This window comes from Helicoverpa armigera, chromosome 28, assembly GCF_030705265.1.
Source record: "Helicoverpa armigera isolate CAAS_96S chromosome 28, ASM3070526v1, whole genome shotgun sequence".
Lineage (NCBI taxonomy): Eukaryota > Metazoa > Arthropoda > Insecta > Lepidoptera > Noctuidae > Helicoverpa > Helicoverpa armigera.
Genome location: NC_087147.1, coordinates 4,863,275 through 4,882,645, shown reverse-complemented (window position 1 = coordinate 4,882,645; position 19,371 = coordinate 4,863,275). Strand labels below are relative to the sequence as shown.

At 35.7% G+C, this 19,371-nt stretch overlaps 1 protein-coding gene across 1 annotated transcript in view; it reads right to left on the bottom strand.

The window, feature by feature from the left end:
• Nucleotides 1-16,466: 16,466 nt before the first annotated feature.
• The window catches only part of LOC110371493 (sex peptide receptor), a 285,637-nt gene continuing 282,732 nt past the window's right edge, over nucleotides 16,467-19,371 (bottom strand). Inside the window, exon 10 of the mRNA XM_064042429.1 lies at nucleotides 16,467-17,902. Within this exon, the coding sequence (XP_063898499.1) occupies nucleotides 17,354-17,902 (549 nt within the window). The 3' untranslated portion in view covers nucleotides 16,467-17,353. The remainder of the gene's footprint in view (nucleotides 17,903-19,371) is intronic.

Sequence of the window (19,371 nt, the reverse complement as noted above, 5' to 3'; positions counted from 1 at the left end):
TGCTTTTAATGGTAATTACAAACGTAAGTTACGAACTTGCGAACTCACTTTATAACATTAGAAAATATTATTTATTTATTCCTCAGTTTGATCGCAGTTTTCACGGCCTCCCAGAGAACTTATAAGGAAGTGTTGCGAAGTTAGTTGATGAAGGCCGCTGTTGTTCTGCCGCAGTCAGCGAGATGCACAGATACCGACATTACGACGCCATCTTGTTGCTGCACAACGATACAAAATGGCGGACTGACGGCGCGTGGTGCCTAAACTTATTTATAATTTCTACCTATATTTACTACTTACAAATGAGTGTCTTTGTTTGTTTCTCTTTCAACGTCTCTTTATTTCTAGTTACTAATCACGCCTAATGTACGTTGCCTGACCTTTTTTCCTTATGGCATATCCGCTATCTTTCCTTAATTCGATCAAAATTACTAAATAATACTAGAAAGGATTTTATTAATTTTTGATCGCAGTTTTCACGGCCTCCCAGGGAACTTATAACAAAGTGTTGCGAAGTTAGTTGATGTAGGCCGGTGCTGTTCTGCCGCAGTCGGCGAGATGCACAGATACCGCCATTACGACGCCATCTTGTTGCTGCACAACGATACAAAATGGCGGACTGATGGAGTGGAGATGCTTAGACTTATCGAGGATGTGTTTATAATTTGTAGCGTATAAATTCTTTCTAATATTATAAATGAGTGTATTTATTTGTTTCTGTTTTAAAGAAAAACTACTAAGTAGCTTTCAATGAATCTTAGCAGTAATTTTGGAATAACATATTGGTTACTTTTAACCGTGTGAAAGAAGTAGATGCCTCGAAAAGGAGGTAAAACTGTTATATTAAGCAAATTATTGTAGGACTATTTTCAAATGAAGTGACAAAACAACTAATTTATTTGTTTATTCCTTGGTTTGATCGCAGTTTTCACAGCCTCCAAGGGAACTTATAACGAAGTGTTGCGAAGTTAGTTGATGAAGGCCGGAGCTGTTCTGCCGCAGTCGGCGAGATGCACAGATACCGCCATGAAGACGCCATCTTGTTGCTGACCAACGATACAAAATGGCGGACTGACGGAGCGTGGTGGTTAAACTTATTTATAATTTCTATCGTATTCTCTACTTACATTTACTACTTTTTATAAATGAGTGTATTTGTTTGATTGATGAATCTTGACAGTAATAGGATAGCTTATATTTTGGAGTAACGCATAAGCAACTTTTATCCGTTTGCGGGAAGTAGATGCCTCAAAAATTATGTGAAACCTTTATATTAAACATATTATTGTAAGATTATTAACAAATGAAGTTAACTAATTTATTTATTTCGTCGTTTTGATCGCAGTTTTCACGGCCTCCCTTATAACGAAGTGTTGCAAAGTTAGTTGATGAAGGCCGCTGTTGTTCTGCCGCAGTCGGCGAGATGCACAGATACCGACATTACGACGCCATCTTGTTGCTGACCAACGATACAAAATGGCGGAGTGTTTGTAATCTCTATCGTATAAATTCGTGCTAGTATTATAAATGAAAAAGGTATTATGTATGGTTGTTTATTCTTTCAAATAAAGCAGTAATGTATGGTGGCAGGAAATATACCGCTTATAAATCAGAATAACAGATCGATTACTTTTTACTGATTTTAGTCTGATTTAGTCACCCGCATCCCGTGGGAACTACTTAACGTACCGGGATAAGTAGCCTATAGCCTTCCTCGATAAATGGGCTATCTAACACTGAAATGATCAAATCGGACCAGTAGTTCCAGAGATTAGCACGTTCAAACAAACAAACTCTTCAGTTTTATAATATTAGTATAGATAATGATACAAATGGGTAAAAACAACAAACATTTAAGCATGTCTCAAGACACAAAACAGACTTGTCCAATGTTAAAAAAAAATACAGAAAAGTTTACAGGTTACCCCAGTAACTTCAATTATCTAAAACGCTACGGTAAGTATAATTTAAAATGCTACGAGCGTAGTACTTGCTACGCCGTAGTACTTGCTACGTTATCCGTAGCAGGCTCTACGTAATGGCACTTAAGTGGTTTTAAGTTTATAGGAAAAATGTGCTCTATTTGCAAATACATGGTTGTTGTATATTTTCTAGTGCAAAACTGGTAGTTTATTTATCCTATGTAGTTGATTTTAACCATCGTGGTCGTGGACGCCGTGGTGGCCTAGTAGGTAAAGAGCCAACCTCTCGAGTATGAGGGCGTGGGTTCGATTTCAGGTCAGGCAAGTACCAATGCAACTTTTATAAGTTTGTATGTACTTTTTAAGAATATCTTTTACACCACTGACTGTGTTTCGGATGGCACGTTAAATTGTAGGTCCCGGCTGTCATTGAACATCTTTGTCAGTTACGGGTAGTCAGAAGCCAGTAATTCTTACGTCAGTCTAACCAAGTGGTATTGAGTTGTCCGGGTAACTGGGTTGAGGAGGTCAGATAGGCAGTCGCTTCTTGTAAAACACTGGTACTCAACTGAATCCGGTTAGACTGGAAGCAGTCCCCCAACATAGTTGGTGAACAGGCTCGAAATTGTCAGAAATTGGTTCCCTTAAACGTGTCTTTGTACCGTCCCATATTCAAAATCTATGAATCTTTCCTACAAGCACTAATTATTCCACACGAAGCTCAATAAACATGATACAATACTGCCTCATAAAACTGAATCGCACACTTCATCTATAGACTTAAAGCATTTAACTAACCGGAACTGCCATGAGCGCAAATTTCTTTGTGAAAAAGTCTCGTAACAAATATTGATAGGCTCATTCATGGATTTTCGATCACATCGTTTTGCTTCTTCTCGTTCCTACCTGGTCCCCAATATTATCTGAGGTCAACGCAATATGTTTTCCGTTTCCATTCCTCTCTATCATTTGTCCTCATCTATTCATGTAGCCTATTAAATAGGCATAGCAAACGAGTTTTTTTTGTACGTTGTGTTTTTACATATTCTTTGTTTGTAATGCTTTGGTGTGCCAATCAAGATAAGATAAATAAATGTCAGGCAGTCCATTCATCTTTTATTCAGTTTTGCTCTTCCTCCAAGGCATTACATTCACACGATAAAATTGACAATCACAAACTTGTCGTTCATAAATAATATTAATAAATAATGTCGGGACACCTTTTCACACACGGTCGGTTAGCCCCATGGAAAGTTATTAATTAACTTGTGTTATGGGTGCTAACACAACTGATAAACTACATATAGCTACATATATACATATTTTAACAGTCAGACCACGGCCAACAAGCATGCTCATCACACAAATGTCGACCGAACCGGGAATCGAACCCGGGACCTCAGGTTCGGCAGTCCGGCATGGTGACCATTGCGCCATCGAGGTCGTCAAATACATATTTAGTCATGAGTATAACCAGAGGTCTTGTATTTTAGACCGAGGTAAAATTGTCGACGGCGTGTCCAGCTACTTCAATGGTCTAAGCCCATACGTCTATAAGAGACACGTGCTCAATAGCCATGACTCCCCACGGGTTTATAGGTTTATAGTACTGCCGGTGACGTCACGCGCCAAGCCCTGTTATTTTCTATGTGCTTGAATTAAGTAATTAGAGTAGACATGTGTTTGGTACATGATTGTGGTGTGAATGGAGTACTCAAGAGTTAGTGTTATTAGCTATGGCATGAATGATATTTATTTGAAAGAAAGAAAGAAAATAAATTTTATTGCGCAACAATAGACGCATACACACACTTAAAATTAGGCACATTATACAGAAATTATAATAGAAATAATCATATTTTAGCAAATTTGGGTAAAAGCACTGTTAAGCGCAAAATGTTCTTTTTAAAACGAGGTGAGGTCGATATTTCCTGACTACCTTAAGAAGAAACATCGAATCACACTCAAGGGCAAAGTTATTCTTGCTTACAATTGTAATTTACTATTTTTATTTATACTCGGCATAGAGTGTGCTACTAAACCCCATGGCAGCATTTCTATTTAGTCTTGATTTATTTATTTTTTTGGTTTTTATTTTAGTGGATTAAAATAGAACTTTGCCCATATTCATATACAGAAATATTTACATTACTTATATACATACAATAACTTACATCGTCATTGAGATCTGTAGAGTTTTCTTAATGTTCTATAGTAAGTAGATAAGTATACATTAAAAATAACATCAAAACGAATATAACGAGACAAAAATAATTTATTTTATGCTCACTCCATTTACTAATAATGCTCTATGTTTGAATAGATTAGAAGCAACGATAACTGTGGTGGTCTCTGTGAGATATTTGACGAGTGTGTGCAGATGCTAATTATCTGCTATTACTGGGGTTTGATGATTAGAACCTCCTTCAAAACCATAATTAACCTCTTTGAATTGCCTGTGCCTGATGTGTAACGTGAAGGCTTGATTTTCGTAATTTCTTTGTCTGATCTTTTGTTTGGAAAACGATTATACTTCATGAAAAAATTTCCATACGTTATCTGAACCGTTTTTCTGGTATAAAGCTATATTACTGCGAAGTTTCAACAAAATCCATACAGGAGTTTTACCGTGAAAGAGTAACAAACATACCCATTCATGCTTACAAAACGCATTTATACGTAGAATATTTGTAACATTCCTCCTATCTGTAGTTTTACTATATTCTAAGCTAGTCAATTGCTATTACTGGGGAGGGTTTGATGATGAGAACGATAGAAATTCCTTGAAAACCTTAATTAACCGCTTTGAATGGCCTTCTGATGTGTAACGCTCGTGTAAGTTCGTAGCCGCTACTTAATTTTTAATCCAGGTTTAAATGAGAAAATATAGGTTTGATTACAACATTCTACAGTTAATCTTTACTAATATAATACAGAGGAAAAATTGTTTGTACTATAAAGGGTCTGAAACTATTGAATCGATTAGAAAAAAACAATCTTGGAAAACTAGAATATACCTGAGTATAAACTGAGAAACTAAGGTCATAGTTTGTCCGGGTGCGGGAAGCTGTTCCCCTGGAGCACGGGTGAAACAGCGTTAATCTAGTAGATATGTCAATGAACTATAAATCTTCTACTATATACCAATAAAATTGAAATACGAAGTTCATTACGTCACTTATTTTGTTTTAAATCCTTATTCCATTTTTAGACAACACTGCAACCCAATAAACACTCTTTTGAATAAAATTTTCCGATACGCGAACAAAATACACTCAGCGGCACGGAATTTGGCCCAAGCACATTTGGGCTTTATAATCATGTTATTTAAATGAAAGTCGAGAATTTTTGTTTTGAAATTGTTTAATTTACTCCCCCTCCAAAAAAAAAAATACTAAAAACATCAGAAATGTAAAGATTTTAATTAAGTTTCACTGAATTAAGAAACATAGGCCTGTAGCGAATAAACTTTTAAATTTAACTTTTCTAATAAAACAATAAATTTAAGAATCTTAATAACGCGTGTTTCCTCCTCGTGCCCTGATGACTGCTCGCATACGATCTGGCATGCTCTGAATGATGTTTTTTATCTCTACCTGAGAGATCTCCTCCCAGGCAGCTACCAGTGCGGTTTTCAATTCGTTGAGAGTCTGGGTTGGGTTTGGATTTGCTCGGACCCTTCTCTTTAGCATGTCCCAGACATGTTCTATAGGATTCATGTCTGGGCTTCTTGCTGGCCAGTCCAATTTTTGAATACCGACCTCACACAAGTAATCGCTTACGCATTGCGCAGTGTGAGGTCGAGCATTGTCCTGCATTAACCGAAATTCTTCTCTTCCTATGAATCCCTGATATGGCAAAACATGATTCTGGAGGATCTCCTCAATGTACCGCACTGCTGTCAGACGACCTTCCAAAACCAATAACTCAGTACGGGCTTCTGAACTTATTCCTCCCCAAACCATGACGGACCCACCATGAAAACTTACTGTTTGCTTTGTAGTGGTGGGAAGAAACCGTTCTCCGCGCTTTCTCCATACACGTTCACGGCCGTCTGGGGCTCTTAAGGCGACTCTGCATTCATCTGTCCATAAAACTTTGCTCCATTGGTCATGCGTCCAACTTGCATGTTCTCTAGCAAACCTAAACCTTGCTACGCGATGGTGCCGGAGAAGTTCCGGGCCTCGAGCTGGTCTTCGGGCACGCAGATCCCGTTCCTCCATCCTTCTTCTTATTGTGCGTTCACTGACATTCACTGATCTTGTTGTTTGCAAACGCTGGCGTATCTCAACCGCAGACAGAAAGCGATTTCTCATTATTTCAAGGATAATAAATCGGTCGTCGCGCGCTGACGTACACCTTACTCCCCCACTTCCTGGTCTTCTTGTGTAAAGGCCAGTCTGGTCATACCTTTTCAACGCGTACCTTAAGCTTGTACGAGGTACATTTAAGGTTTCAGCCATCTCTCGCTGGGTTCGCCCTTGATTTCTTAGCAAAACTGCTTGAGCAACTTGAGCTGGAGTAACGCCCATTTTCGCATCAAATTGTGAAAAAAAAGAAACAAAAGAAGATCATAAACATTCTTTTTTTTGCAACGTGCCAGTACTTCGGCAATGTCTATCAGATTTAAACTCTTAACCTTCATGCTTTGTTTTCCAACAACGGAATCTGTTCTTCTAGTGTCATAAAAATTAAACAGAAACAAAATTTTCTGTGTTTTAATTAACACTTACGAAGGAACTGCCAAAATGTCATACGAAATTATAATGTACAAATGCTATCTGGGCTGATATCTACTTATTTTTGTTTGGGCCAAATTCCGTGCCGCTAAGTGTACTTCATTCGCATAATTTGATATCCCCAATCTCTTTATTTAGGCTATAAACATGAGATACTCCGTGCCGTCGCCTTCTCGTCGCGACAGACAGACGAAATAATCTATTTATCAGTAATATCATTTCTGTAACACCTTCGGCAATAAACGTGGAGAATAAAATGAATAGCGGAGATATCATAACGGAAAATCTCCTAACAGCCGCTCCCAATATTCTATTTATTGATATAACGTGTATGGGGCTAATGCCAAAGTTATCTTCCTAGTAGGAATGTCAACAGATATTGGGAACGATCGTAAGAGAGTAGAGCGCCAAAATGTGAGTGTTCGGAGGAACGTTAATGTCTTCCCTTTCATACGCCTTCTTTGGAATACACCCAAGTTTTAAAAAAACTTAATCACCAATCAATTAAGACTGATTTTTGACAGACAAGTCTTAATTTGACAAGGAACCCGAATGTCTCGTTAGTTCTAGTAACTTCAATCTGATCATACCTACCATACGTTACTTGACCTACATGAAACCGCCTGACCTACCTGCCTTATAGCATCTCCGCTCTTTCCTTCTTCCGTGGTAATATCATTTCTATAAAATGTTTAGTAATGGCGTTTGGTATGCCTCGTCACGTTCGCGAAGTAATTGTCACGGCTCTCGATTTGTCAACAAGTGATATTGAGCGTGTTATTCAGCTGTTTAGTATCGAGGGTTGAGATTTTTTCGGGGTTTCTTTCGATATTTTAATAAGTGTTCTTCGTGTTCTCTTGTAAAAAACTAAATTACCTAACTTTGCCGTACCCGACTAGTGCAATTTTTTAAACATGCTATCTTCTGTTGTGTAATATATGTCTTCAGCAATTGGTTTTGCACCCCGTAGGAACTATTTTGCGCACCTGGATAAAGAGTAGCTTATAGCCTTCCTCGATAAATAGGCTATCTATTACTGAAATACTTTTCTTATCAGTCTCTTAATTCCCGTAATAAGCAAGTTCAAACTAAAAGAAAATCGCTTACCGTCGTACCACAAAAACTTTTAGCCTTACAATAAAAACTTAAACGTCTGTTGAACACATGTAAAAAAAAAACACAGATTATGATTTGATTAGCAGCCATACTGTTTTTAGACAAGTGTTCAACAGATGTTTAAGTTTTTATTGTAAGGCTGTTAAACTTTATGACATTAGTATAGTATAGACTATAGAGAGCAATAAAGGATTGAGTATCTATCTTACTTTCTCCCAACCATTTTGGGGTTTAAGTCAATTATGGCTTCGGCTTCCAGTTAAACCGCGTATAGCCATGCACCAGTGTTTTACATGGAGCGATTGCCTATCTGACCTCAACTCAGTTATCAGGGCAACATGATACCCTTTTCGTACAGGGAAACAGAAATATTTCACCATGCGGGAATTTCTCTTATGCGAATACACGAAAATATGACTTTTGGGAAATGCTTTTACTCTTTAAACTTTGGTACACTTTATATTAATGACTTAATGAAAAAATATATGACCTTCATATTAACTATATCATCAGCATTTTTAACGTCCCACTGCGGGGCTGCGGCCTCCTCTCACACGGAGAAGGATTGAGCGTTAATCACCACGCTTGCTCAATACGGGTTGGTGATTTCAGACTTACCTAATAGTTCAGGTTTCCTCGAGATTTTTTTCACCTTTACGACTACTCTGAATTTTTTCTGAACTATCGAGAAACATAAAAATAATTGGGTGAAATAAAATACATACAAATATTGTAAAAAAGTTTTATTAAATTTACTATGTATAAATAATACAAATATTGTAAAAAAGTTTTATTTTTACTATACTTTAACTATTTTTAACTTTGGCAATCAAATCTATCTAAAAAGGCTCATGTGATGTTTTTTTTATAATCATGCATTTATTCTTTATTAGTTTAATCAAAATTTTAATTTAAAAAAGACTAAAAAAAATCTGTAATTAATTAAGTATAAATTATTTTATAAAGGTCGACTTTGTAAAGTTATTTTATAAAGATGAGATAGGTGCATCAATGCAGTGGGTATGACTGATAACTACATATTACTTACAATGTTTAACGAAGTTTTGGGCATCACTGGCTCTTAGGCTATAAGCTTATAGTAAGAACATATAGTTTACACTAAAACAGTTTGCACTGAAACAACATTATCAATGACAATAAGTACATATAAAGCTTATCGGAAACAAGACTTTGACTGCTTGAAGAGTCGAGTTCAACTGAGGATGCCCTCTTTTCTTCTATGCCATTGGTATTCTCTGATTCATCCACTGGGTCTTCTAATCTCTCCAAATTGTTTTGTACTGTACCTAAACTATATTGGGGCAAATTATCAAGAGTACCTTTGTTTAAAAACTCGTCTGTACTCTCCACATTATTTGGTTCTCCACCTAAACTATATTGGGGAAAATTGTGAAGAGTACCTTCTTTTTTTTCTATACTGTTCAAAATATTTTGTGCTGTTTCTGAACTTTGGATGTCATTCCATGTTACAGGGCCTAATCCAGTATAGCTTTTATATATTTCCCACTCAGTTAAGTTTTCCTTTGGAAGAAAATTTTCACCATTATATGTCTCTGGGGGGTATTTCCATATTCCTGTGTCTGCTCCTGTATAGCTTGTATTCGTTTCCCACCCAGTTGTGTTTTCTATTGGAAGAAAATTTTCACCATTATTTGTCTCTGGGGGGTATTTCCATATTCCAGTGTCTATTCCACTAAATCTTTCGGACGTATCCCACAAAGATGCGTTATTTTTTGGAAAAAAATATTCGCGATCAAATATTTTCGAAATTATGGGGAATTTCCATGTTTCAGAGTTTGCTCCAGTATAGCTTTTGGATGTTTCCCTCAAAGATGTGTTTTCGTTAGGAAGAAAGTTTTCACCATCATATGTTTCTGGATTTTGGGAGGATTTCCATGTTCCGGGCTTTGCTTCGGTATAGCTTTTGTATGGCGAAGATGGGTTTTCGTTTGGAATAAAATTTTCACCATCATATGTTTCTGAAATTTGGGGGGATTTCCATGTTACAGTGTCTGATCCAGTATAGCTTTCGTGTGTTTCCTTCAAAGATGTGTTTTCGTTTGGAAGAGAATTTTCACCATTATAGGTAGTACCCATTTGACGAACATAGTTTATTCCCTGGCAGGGATTGTTCCCATCCATTATTGTAGTTGATCCAAAATTAATATTAGCATTTGCATTTGCAATATCAATTATGTTGTTTTCCATTGTAGTTACGGATCCACATATAATTGTAGGTTCCTTAGGATATGGCCGTCCAGGTCGACAAATTCCTGAAAAAATCGAAACAAATTTTGCATTTTTTGTAGTAAAGTATGTACTTAGATATAGAGAACATGTCTGCATTAGTTAAAAAAAATATCACATTTTATCCGCGCTTAAATCTTTCGAGAGAGACCCATGTAGTCGTCGTCGGTAGTTGATAGTCGCCGACTTATTTTTTTTTATAATAAATATCAAAGTAGATAAATATCTGTATACAGTATACGTATCTCCACAAAAACTATTAAACGTCTGTTAAACACTTGCCTAAAACAATCCAGATTATGACGTTGAAATAAGGTCCGTTTTGCAGCTACCTACACTTTTTTTAGACAAGTGTTCAACAGATGTTTAAGTTTGAGGTTTGACGCGCTGAAGATAAACGAAGCCAAAAAAATGAGAAGTACATACCTAAAGCAGCAATGCTAATCAGCAGCGTTGTTATGAAGAACCCACGTGTCATGTTGATATCGATGACTCAAAACTTGTGAACATTTTTCGCAATTGTGGAACAATATATACGCGGTTCCTGTGTGCTTGTTATCGTCATCAAAATTCCCCAAGCTAAGCAAATAATTAGGGACAACCAAAAAAAAAATTTTGTATTAGGTACTAGGTGTTTAGTTTTTTGCGTCACTATGTCCGAATAGGGATGAATGAAACTTAATGAAAGAAACCCTAATTAGTGGTCTAAACTAGATTTTTTCTCGAGGTTAGCCTATATTACTCGGAAAAAGTGTAGCTTTCTAACAGTGGAAGAATTTTTAAAGCGCTGCAGTAGTTTCGAAGCTTTCAGGGACCAAACAAACAAACAAAAAAATATTTGCTCTTTATGTAGGAAACTAATTAGGATTAATGCTCAATCCTTCTCCGTGTGAGAGGAGGCCTGTGCCCAGCAGTGGGACGATAAATAGGCTGTAACTAACTAGGAAACTAGCTTCTACCCGCGGTTTCATCCACATTCCGGTATAAATGCTTCCCCTAGCTGCATGGTGACAATAACTATAATAACTCTATGCCCTTCTCCCAGGTCTGAGCTATCTCCCCTCAAAGTTTCAGCTTAAACGGTTCAGCCATTCTGGATGATTCTTTTATATATGTAGATTTTGTGGTATGGACAAAGATCGCACAAATCTTTTAACAAGCTTTTATTAACTTAACTTATAACTAACAAAGTATGTATGTAAGAAAATCTTGGAATCTGAATTTGACCTAGTTCGCGGTCTTCAATTAGTACTTGTTTTTTTAATGCAAGTTCAGCTAATCTGCCTTGCTTGCTACATAGCAACAGTTATCCTTATTAGTATATCCTTATTAGTAGGTATAGATTCTTTAATTCCGAAAATATGACGTCACAATTGTATTACGCTAATTAAAAACTAAAGCAAATAAGCACGATAATTTCATCAGAATGTGTAATAATTGGTTAATAAATCCATTTCCGTTAGCGGGTCCATACCCATTTTTTTCTAGTATTTCATCATTCGACAACGATAAGAGCACTCGTCTACCGACTGCACATGGTAACTGTCATGCACTTTAACTCAATAGTAATAAGTATGATTTTCCTATAAAACTGTTACCACGGACCTGAAGATGACTGTACACTGCAAATTAAATAGTCGGCCGACATTTGACCCGGCGATTGTTAATTTAATTTTTAAAGAAAATCTTGATTTGAATCAAAGTTTTCAGTCGGTCTGATACGGGCTAAATAACTGATCTTTGTAACGTGTGTACGTACATTCATCTTCATACTGATTTGTGAGCCCAAACAAATTATCAGCAACTTAAAGTTTGCAGTGTGCGGATGTCTCTTGGTGTCAAAAAAATCTTTTTCTGTAACCATTTCTCATATAAATAATTTGAAAGTTACGTCTTTTTTTGATTCTAAGAAAGAGATTCAAGAAAGAAAGGTTTAAATGAAAGTCAAGAAAGGTTAGAACTACAGTAACTATGTGAAGTAATTGGAACTATGTAAATATGTGTAGGTGTGTGCTATGTACCTATCTTTGTGACGTAATCGGATAGTATGTTTTATTTAAAATTATTTGCAAAAACTACAGGAAGCCTAGTCTAAAAATTGTAGTAATTAACTACATTTTTTTTTCACGTGCGTACGAAATTCACACGCAGATAGCCAAAAATATTATTATGATTAGTTTTCCTCATGACTTTCTGTCCTGTTATTTCTTTGTGTGGGTAAAAATTATCAAAGACTAGCTTCTGCCAGAGGTTTGACCCGCTTGAATTCTGTGGGAACCTCTACGAACCCGGACAAAAAGTAGCCTATATCCGTCCTCGATAAATTGAGCTATCTAACACTGAAAGATTTTTTTAAATCGTACTAGTACTTCCTGAGATTAGCGCGTTCAAGCAAACAAACAAACTCTACAGCTTTATTACATTAGTGTAGGTAGATAAATGAATGACTTGAGGAAATATTTTTCAATATACCTTCAGTATATATTTCGATTGTACATACAATGTTCATACATACCATAAATGACTCAGTCTTCAGTCTTTAATTAGAGATATGGATTTTTTGTAAAAAATATTATTACCTACAAACCCGTGCTGTAAAACGTTTGGCAGTTAAATATTACTCATTAGTGTATAAGCATTGTCAGATATATTGCAATAAGCAGTGTCCTGTGACGGTTGTGTGGCGTCGCAATAGCAACCCTACTCGTCGCGACGTCGCGACCATAGGCTCCCCAGTAAGTACTTATTCTTCTACTTTTCTATGACTAGCCGTATTATCTGCGGACTTCCGACGAAAAAAAACTTGCAAGTTGTCAGATATGTACAAAACAGTACCTTTGACGTAGGCACTACCTATAGTCTACCTGTAAACGGAAATGTGGTATAACGTAAACCCATTTCTTTTTATATTTTTTTATCCGCGAAATCGATGGGTTCCAAATTTTAATGCTGGAGGGTAGCAATTAAGCAAAGATTATAAATTAAGTAGCAACTCTGAGTGAAAAAAAACTCAATACTTTTGCCCCGTTTCTTCACACTGGAAAAAGTGATAGTCATCCTGATATCAGAATGGCTGTCACCTTCAGATGCTGAATATCTTCAAAACCACGAGGGTAGCAATTGGTAGCAACTAATGGTAGCTGGTAGCAACTAAGGGTAGCTGGTAGCAATTAGGTAGCAACTTTATATGTATTTCAAGTGATCAGTGTCGAGTGACAGCAATTCTGACATTAACCTTAAATCTATTCCGAAAAACGCTGGTCGAAAAATAACCTAGTTTTCGCGCCTGACTCAATAAATCACACTGAATTTTATCTCAGTAACTCAGCTAGGAAACTCAAGGTCAATACAGTTTGCCATAAATTGTGATTCGACCTTCAATTATAGCTAGAATTTTATTATCTGGATACTAGTTTTATTGCCTCTATCTTAATATGAGTTGACCTATAAGGGAGTTAGACGTACACCCCACCCACGAAGTAAGGAAAGATGAGCTCCGGAGATGCCATATAATGCAGGTAGGTCAGGCGCCTTCTTCTAGGTCAAATCCGTACGGTGGGCATAACCAAAATCATCAGTTACAAAATGCACTATCTTTGCACTTTTTCATAGTTTCGTAGTTTTATTATTTTTCTCTCTAACTCCGATTGACACCCGACAACCCGACAACCGGACCGGAGGAGCATCTCCTCCGGTCCGGTTGTCGGGTTGTCCGTTGAAAACCAGCATCAGGCCGTAGCTGTCATGTCTGGCATAATTCTGAACTGGATCTAGTTGGCAGAACATTTGTTATTAATGTATTTTTTTTCTATGGGCGCAACCTTTTGTTTTAATGTATTTTATGTCTCGTGTTTGTGTCAATTAGTATTTATTCCACTAATAAGTTGTTCGGGTTATTTATGACATCTGTCAACCATCGTTGACATTTAAAAATTGGTCGGATCCAAAGGACGAAGACAGTAACGTTCCTCGTCTCCCTCATTTCATTTCTCTTCCGCTAGTCATTTGTTCTCCATGGCCCAACCCCATGGGATAATAACGCTGTGTATTGAATTAGAGGCAATCATAGGCGCACCTCTTTTCATTACTGTACTCGTAAATTAAGTTTTATTGGTGCTCTATAACTGGCTATGGTATGGCAAGGTCAGAAGGGTCACCAACAACATAAGAGAGAAAAAGTATTGTAGTTTTGCATCTGCAAAACATAACAAAATATATCTCACTTGCGATATACCTCTTAAGACATACACAGAAAAATAAAAAAGTATATGACAAAAAATTTAAATGCTGATTTTTCTCTCTATTTTTTATTATAGAGCTGAAGAGTTTGTTTGTTTGTTTGTTTGAACGCGCTAATCTCAGGAACTACTGGTCCGATTTGAACAATTCTTTCGGTGTTAGATAGCCCACTTATCGAGGAAGGCTATAGGCTACTTTTTATCCGGGTTCGTGCAGAGGTTGAACCGAGGTGAAACCGCTGGCAGAAGCTAGTTTTTTATAAAGTGTGAAGCAACTTCACTATATAGCTGAGATCCTGCCAAGTTTCATAAAAATCTGTTCAGCCGTTTGCATGTGAAGAAGTTATAAACACATATACTTACTCAATTACTCGCTTCTGTACAGTCTGATTAATTGCATACACTTGCATGGTAACCACCGCCCAAAACGCATAAGCGTTCAAAAACCGGTAATATAATCGTGTTTTTGACTTCAGTACTTCAATACACAAAGCATCGCTGGTACATAACTATTCTAATTTAGGCGCTTGAACTATTGAAATAGGGTTTAGATCATCGAACTTAACGGAGCCGCTTTGAGCGCTAATCTCTATGCGAAAAAAATCAAATAGTGATAGCTCACTCGAGCATTTCGATTTCATTATTTGACAAAATCGAGTAACACAATGTTAACTTGTTTTAGTATGATTTGTTTTTTTTTCATTCTATTTTGTTCAACATGAATTTTATGTCCAGCGTTCTATACCTCTGCCCTCTGTCTCTGAAGGGAAGGCATCGGAATGGCGTGTCCGGTTGATTAATTGCTCTAAGAATTAGCGAATTAGGTTTTCATGTTGTGCTCCAGTGAAGGGGTGATTCAGCTTTCATGTAGAGGTATATAATGCCCTGTTTGACGCTATTGAAGCCGAATTCTAAACAAAAATATATGGTAAGTATGTAAAATGTATAAGACACTCCTATACCTCCTGTGTGTGTGTAAGAAGCTCTGTTTGTCCAAAGTGGCTAGACTAAATCTACCAAAAAAAAAGTTAAACGGCTAACTTCAGAACAGAATTGTAATTTACCTTTACCTTTATTTGTATTATACTCACTATGGACTATTTGTATTATCTTTTTTCTATGCTGGTGCTTAAAGCATTGTTTCTTGTATTCATGGTTGCAGGTCAACGTGACCGTAATGATATATATGAATATAATAGATAACATAGATGGAAAAAGACTAGACAGACCAGATAATATACCAGTAATTTAATAAAACCTCTTACTGTTAAACCATAGTTACGTATACTCAATTCGATTAAACTTTTCCAGTTATTAGTTCGTAAAGGGACAGTTTTAGTTAAATATCAATTTTGACGGGTCCCTCGCTGACCCTCTTTAGCACTAGATCGTTTTAGGGACTAAATGGGGACCGTAGGTGTTTAAAAGTTGTAGTGTTTTAGTGAAAATATATTTTGAATTCTAAAAGTACGCTTAAAGTTAGATTAGTGCGAGACCTCCCCTTGATTTCGAAACGATGGGCGCGTTTGGTTAACGTATGTTCGTCTACCATAATAATTCTATTTACCTATGTATAGATAGAAAGGTACACAATTTACCATGTATGAGTAGTGGAAAATATGAAGTAGCACTACTTACTTTCTTTGCTTAGTAATTCACTTTTACAACGCTAACTAAGTAAATATTATTCATGCGAAAGTTTGTAAGGATGTATGTGGTAACTGTCATGCACCTTAACTCAATAGTAATAAGTACGATTTTCCTATACAACTGTTACCACTGACATGAAGTTGACTGTACTTGTTCACGCGAGAACCGCTGAATGGATTTTGATGAAACTTGGCAGTAATAAAGCTTGTACGTCAGATGGTAGTTCTCTCAGAAGCCAGATGGAACTGCGGGCAAAAGCTAGTATGATATTATAATGTACATATGTGTGTGTGCTCGATCCGTAAGTAGAGACTATCTTCAGAGCTTTTGTGAGATTGTCATTTGTCTTTGATTTCGCAACTCGGAGGTGAATAAAACAAATGAATTTATATAATTTATTTATTTACTTTTAATAATATGCACCTAACATAATATTCAATTCGCCATGGTCCGAATTAATTTACAAAATGTTAACATTTTAAATTAGGTTCTATGACTGTCGCTGTATAGTTAAGATTAGGACTTAACATTGCATGATAGTTGGGCAACTATAGCGCGACTGTGGCGCAACTATTTCAATTTTTTTCTCTATTTTGTCCTAATCTAAAAGATTATCTACCATTAAAATAAGGAAGCATTACAAACATTGATAACATATAGTTACAACATAAACATTTAGTACCATTTGACTTTTTATAAATACTTACACATTTTTACACATATCTACTTTTATTTTTAATATATTTTTATATAAATTTACAAATATCTCATAAATCGTTTTTCATCTTATTCTAAAATTCCTGAATAATAAAAGCACATTGAGAACTAAATAATTGTATTTTTTTTTATTTGTATAATATTTACAAAATTTTTGATACTTTTCCGAAATGGGGGCTCACCATTCAAAGGCCGTGTGATTAGCTAATCAATATACAAAATATATTAAATATAACAAAATTAATCATTTATTATCAACTTTTGATCAGGTAATCTCACAGCCGCGAAAAAGTATACACAAATTATATATTTTTTATATTTATACAATAAGCAAATATAAATGCAAATTATACATCGCTAAACTACTTACATTTTTTACTATATTTTATTTTGGTATAAACCCTAGAATTCGTCGTTTTTGTACAATGTTTTACATTCAATAAAAATCGACGTTTAATTTTTATACACTTATTATTATATTTTAACAAACATTTGTGCCATCCATAATAAAAATGAGAATAAATTAACTTTTTTTGTAGAAGGTAAATTTTTCGAAACTTTTCATATTATTTGAAAATAAAAACAGAATTTTCCATTTTCCATAATTGATATGTCCTAACAGTACATACATAGACAATTAAAAAAACAATTCAAAAAATCCTTAAAAACTACTCATAAGAATATTTACAAAAATACGAAAAATTTAAAGCACAGTTTCGTTCGTGCAAGTCCTAGGGCCATTCACTAGGGAATACCTACTGGATCCGCCATTTTTCCTACTCGTCACCGCGCCCCTTATAAAAAGCTCTTTGAAAGTCTCTCGAAACTGTCTTGACATGCCACAATAGATCGCAAAATTGATAGGATAAGAAACTAAGATGAAGAAATTAGTGATTAAAATCAAGATGTTGGCTATATAATAGTCTAGAATTTCGACAATAGTGCTAGATATTATATGTAAGATAGTGACGACAGCGACTGGGATTTCGACCAGCAAAAAGACCGTGACAACGACTATAAGCATTAATGTAGTACAGTTTGAGTCTCTCAGCTTTCTGCACTCGGATTTTCTGTTCTCCTTGAAGAGTCTTTGCCTGTTTATTTGTGCGGTCCTCATAGCTCTGAAGAGTAAGACATTGAGGACTACTAGAGATGTGCAAGGGATGAGATGAACGAATAAGACCCTGAAGCCGTAGTAGGTTATGAAGTACGCGTCCAGTGATATTGCGTGCACCCAGGGAGCCATTTCGATCTGGAAAAGAGAAAAATATACTATAAACAATTTTTTTTTATTATAGCCACGAGTTAGAAAACTTAATATCCCTAAGTTTGGTGTTAAACAGATTAAAGTTAGGTAAATAAGATAAGTTTGTGACGACTTCAGTTGTCGAAATCTCATAAAGACCAACGCGAAGAAACTCAATTGGTAAACTTAAAGTCAAATTAGGTAAATTATAACTTCAGGTAACTTTGATAGCACATCCAAACCATTTTACCAGTAGTTTCATTGGTATTACCAAGACTTAATTTTAATGAAAAGTCATGATCATTCAGGCTTATAACATGAACTAAATTAATGTAAACAACAAATAAAAAGTAACTAAGAACGTATATTATTTTATTTCTACCAATTTACCCGATGAACACAATATCATAACTTTTTATTAAAAGTAAATAAACGTTCAAATTAATATTTGATAAAAAAATATATTTGCATTCAATACCGTTGTGAACTTTTTATTGAATGAACGAGTGAATGATGAATGATATCTTGACATTTTGATTGATATAATGAATTTTGTGTGCACTGACATTACGGGTTTCAAATCGATTCATATTATTCGGTATTGTGAATCGAATGTTATCGGTATCGAGTTCAGTCGATTGAAAAAATAATGATTGTTATTGTGTTTTCATTAACTGTTTGTTTATTTACTTATGTGTATTCGCGTATGGTAATTCTTTTATCGTCATCTGTATTATTTGTTTCTCAGTAGTTTCGTTTTTACAGGAAAAAAAACATGCAGTTGTAATTTCAATATGATTCTATTTTCGGACGTATCTGAATATTATCTAGTAGGTACATTTAGAAATTGTAATCTTGCGTTCGTTTTCGAAAAATAAAATCGTTCAGTCAACTTTAAAACTTTATGTACCATTTTGCAACTTTTTCGTTTATATAGTTTTGATTTATATTTATTTTTCTGTTAATGTAATCTTTTGTTTTTTGTCTCCTTTCATAGTTTACAAACATACCTCAAAAACCATAACCTCTTTTTGCCAAAAAGGGGTATTTTCTCCAATGCTACCCTTTCCCATTATAGATCAGAATCTAAGCCCTAATAAAAAAGGGATGACATTGACTGACATATCTTCCCAACCCTAATCACGGTGCAAACGTGTTTAGAATCTACTGGGACCGTCTATGGACTTCTGAAAATGATCCCGTTCGATACGGTCCAATGGGGACATTTTTGCCAAATATTTTCGATCGATATTGGTCTATTTGTCGTCTGAGGGTAGTTGTAGACTGTAGACCTCTTTTTGAATGGGGAACGGCATAGATTAGGATCAATTTTGCCTATACGAGCTGCGCGGTTCGAGCGATGATGGTCAGAATTTATCAGATTTTACAAATATCGGAAACTGACAAATGGCGAGGCAGTTGTGGGTACAGTGGTTCACTATGAAATAGATGTAAATGCGAAAGTAAGTAACTCA